General features: G+C 60.8%; 1 protein-coding gene across 1 annotated transcript; it reads left to right on the top strand.

Annotated features, from left to right (window-relative positions):
* Positions 1–2: 2 nt before the first annotated feature.
* POU3F3 (POU class 3 homeobox 3) lies at positions 3–524 on the top strand (the record flags this gene model as incomplete). The annotated part of the gene is made up of 1 exon (XM_008567467.1): positions 3–524. A coding segment is annotated over one exon (513 nt), but the record flags the coding sequence as incomplete, so codon positions are not given.
* Between the last annotated feature and the right edge of the window lie 381 nt (positions 525–905).

The following is a 905-nucleotide window of genomic DNA, read 5'->3' as shown; positions in this document are numbered from 1 at the left end:
AGCAGCGGCGCATCAAGCTGGGCTTCACGCAGGCCGACGTGGGGCTGGCGCTGGGCACGCTGTACGGCAACGTGTTCTCGCAGACCACCATCTGCCGCTTCGAGGCCCTGCAGCTGAGCTTCAAGAACATGTGCAAGCTCAAGCCGCTGCTGAACAAGTGGCTGGAGGAGGCGGACTCGAGCACCGGCAGCCCCACGAGCATCGACAAGATCGCGGCGCAGGGCCGCAAGCGCAAGAAGCGGACCTCTATCGAGGTGAGCGTCAAGGGCGCGCTCGAGAGCCACTTCCTCAAGTGCCCCAAGCCCTCGGCGCAGGAGATCACCAACCTGGCCGACAGCCTGCAGCTGGAGAAGGAGGTGGTGCGGGTCTGGTTCTGCAACCGGCGCCAGAAGGAGAAGCGCATGACGCCGCCCGGGATCCAACAGCAGACGCCCGACGACGTCTACTCGCAGGTGGGCACTGTGAGCGCCGACACGCCGCCGCCGCACCACGGAATGCAGACGAGCGTGCAGTGAAGGCAAGGGGCGCAGNCGCCCACCCCGCACCAGGGCCGCACCGGGCCAAGCCCGGGCCCATCCGCCGCCCTCTCCTCCACCCAAAGACAGGCACGCCAGCCGCTGGAGGAAAAAGCGAGGGAGAGACGGGCCGAGGAGACTTTTATTTTCTTAAGTCCAAGGAAGGAGGGACCAAAAAATTAAAAAGCATAGTAAATACCGAGACTGTTTTATATACATATGTAACAAAACCAGAAGAGGAGAGGGGGCCGATCATGAGATCTCATTTATCCTATGCTGGTGTTTCGTTTTTGTTTTAAAGAAGGTCGGAGATGCCTAACGCACCAGAACTGCACTCGTAAGGCTTTTCCACCCTGATGTGTCCCACACGGCAACAGGGGACGGCAACGG

The sequence above is a fragment of the Galeopterus variegatus genome, unplaced genomic scaffold (assembly GCF_000696425.1).
Source record: "Galeopterus variegatus unplaced genomic scaffold, G_variegatus-3.0.2 Scaffold321, whole genome shotgun sequence".
Taxonomy (NCBI): Eukaryota; Metazoa; Chordata; class Mammalia; order Dermoptera; family Cynocephalidae; genus Galeopterus; species Galeopterus variegatus.
Note: the sequence above shows the minus strand (reverse complement) of the source record. Positions and strands in the feature narration are given on the sequence as shown.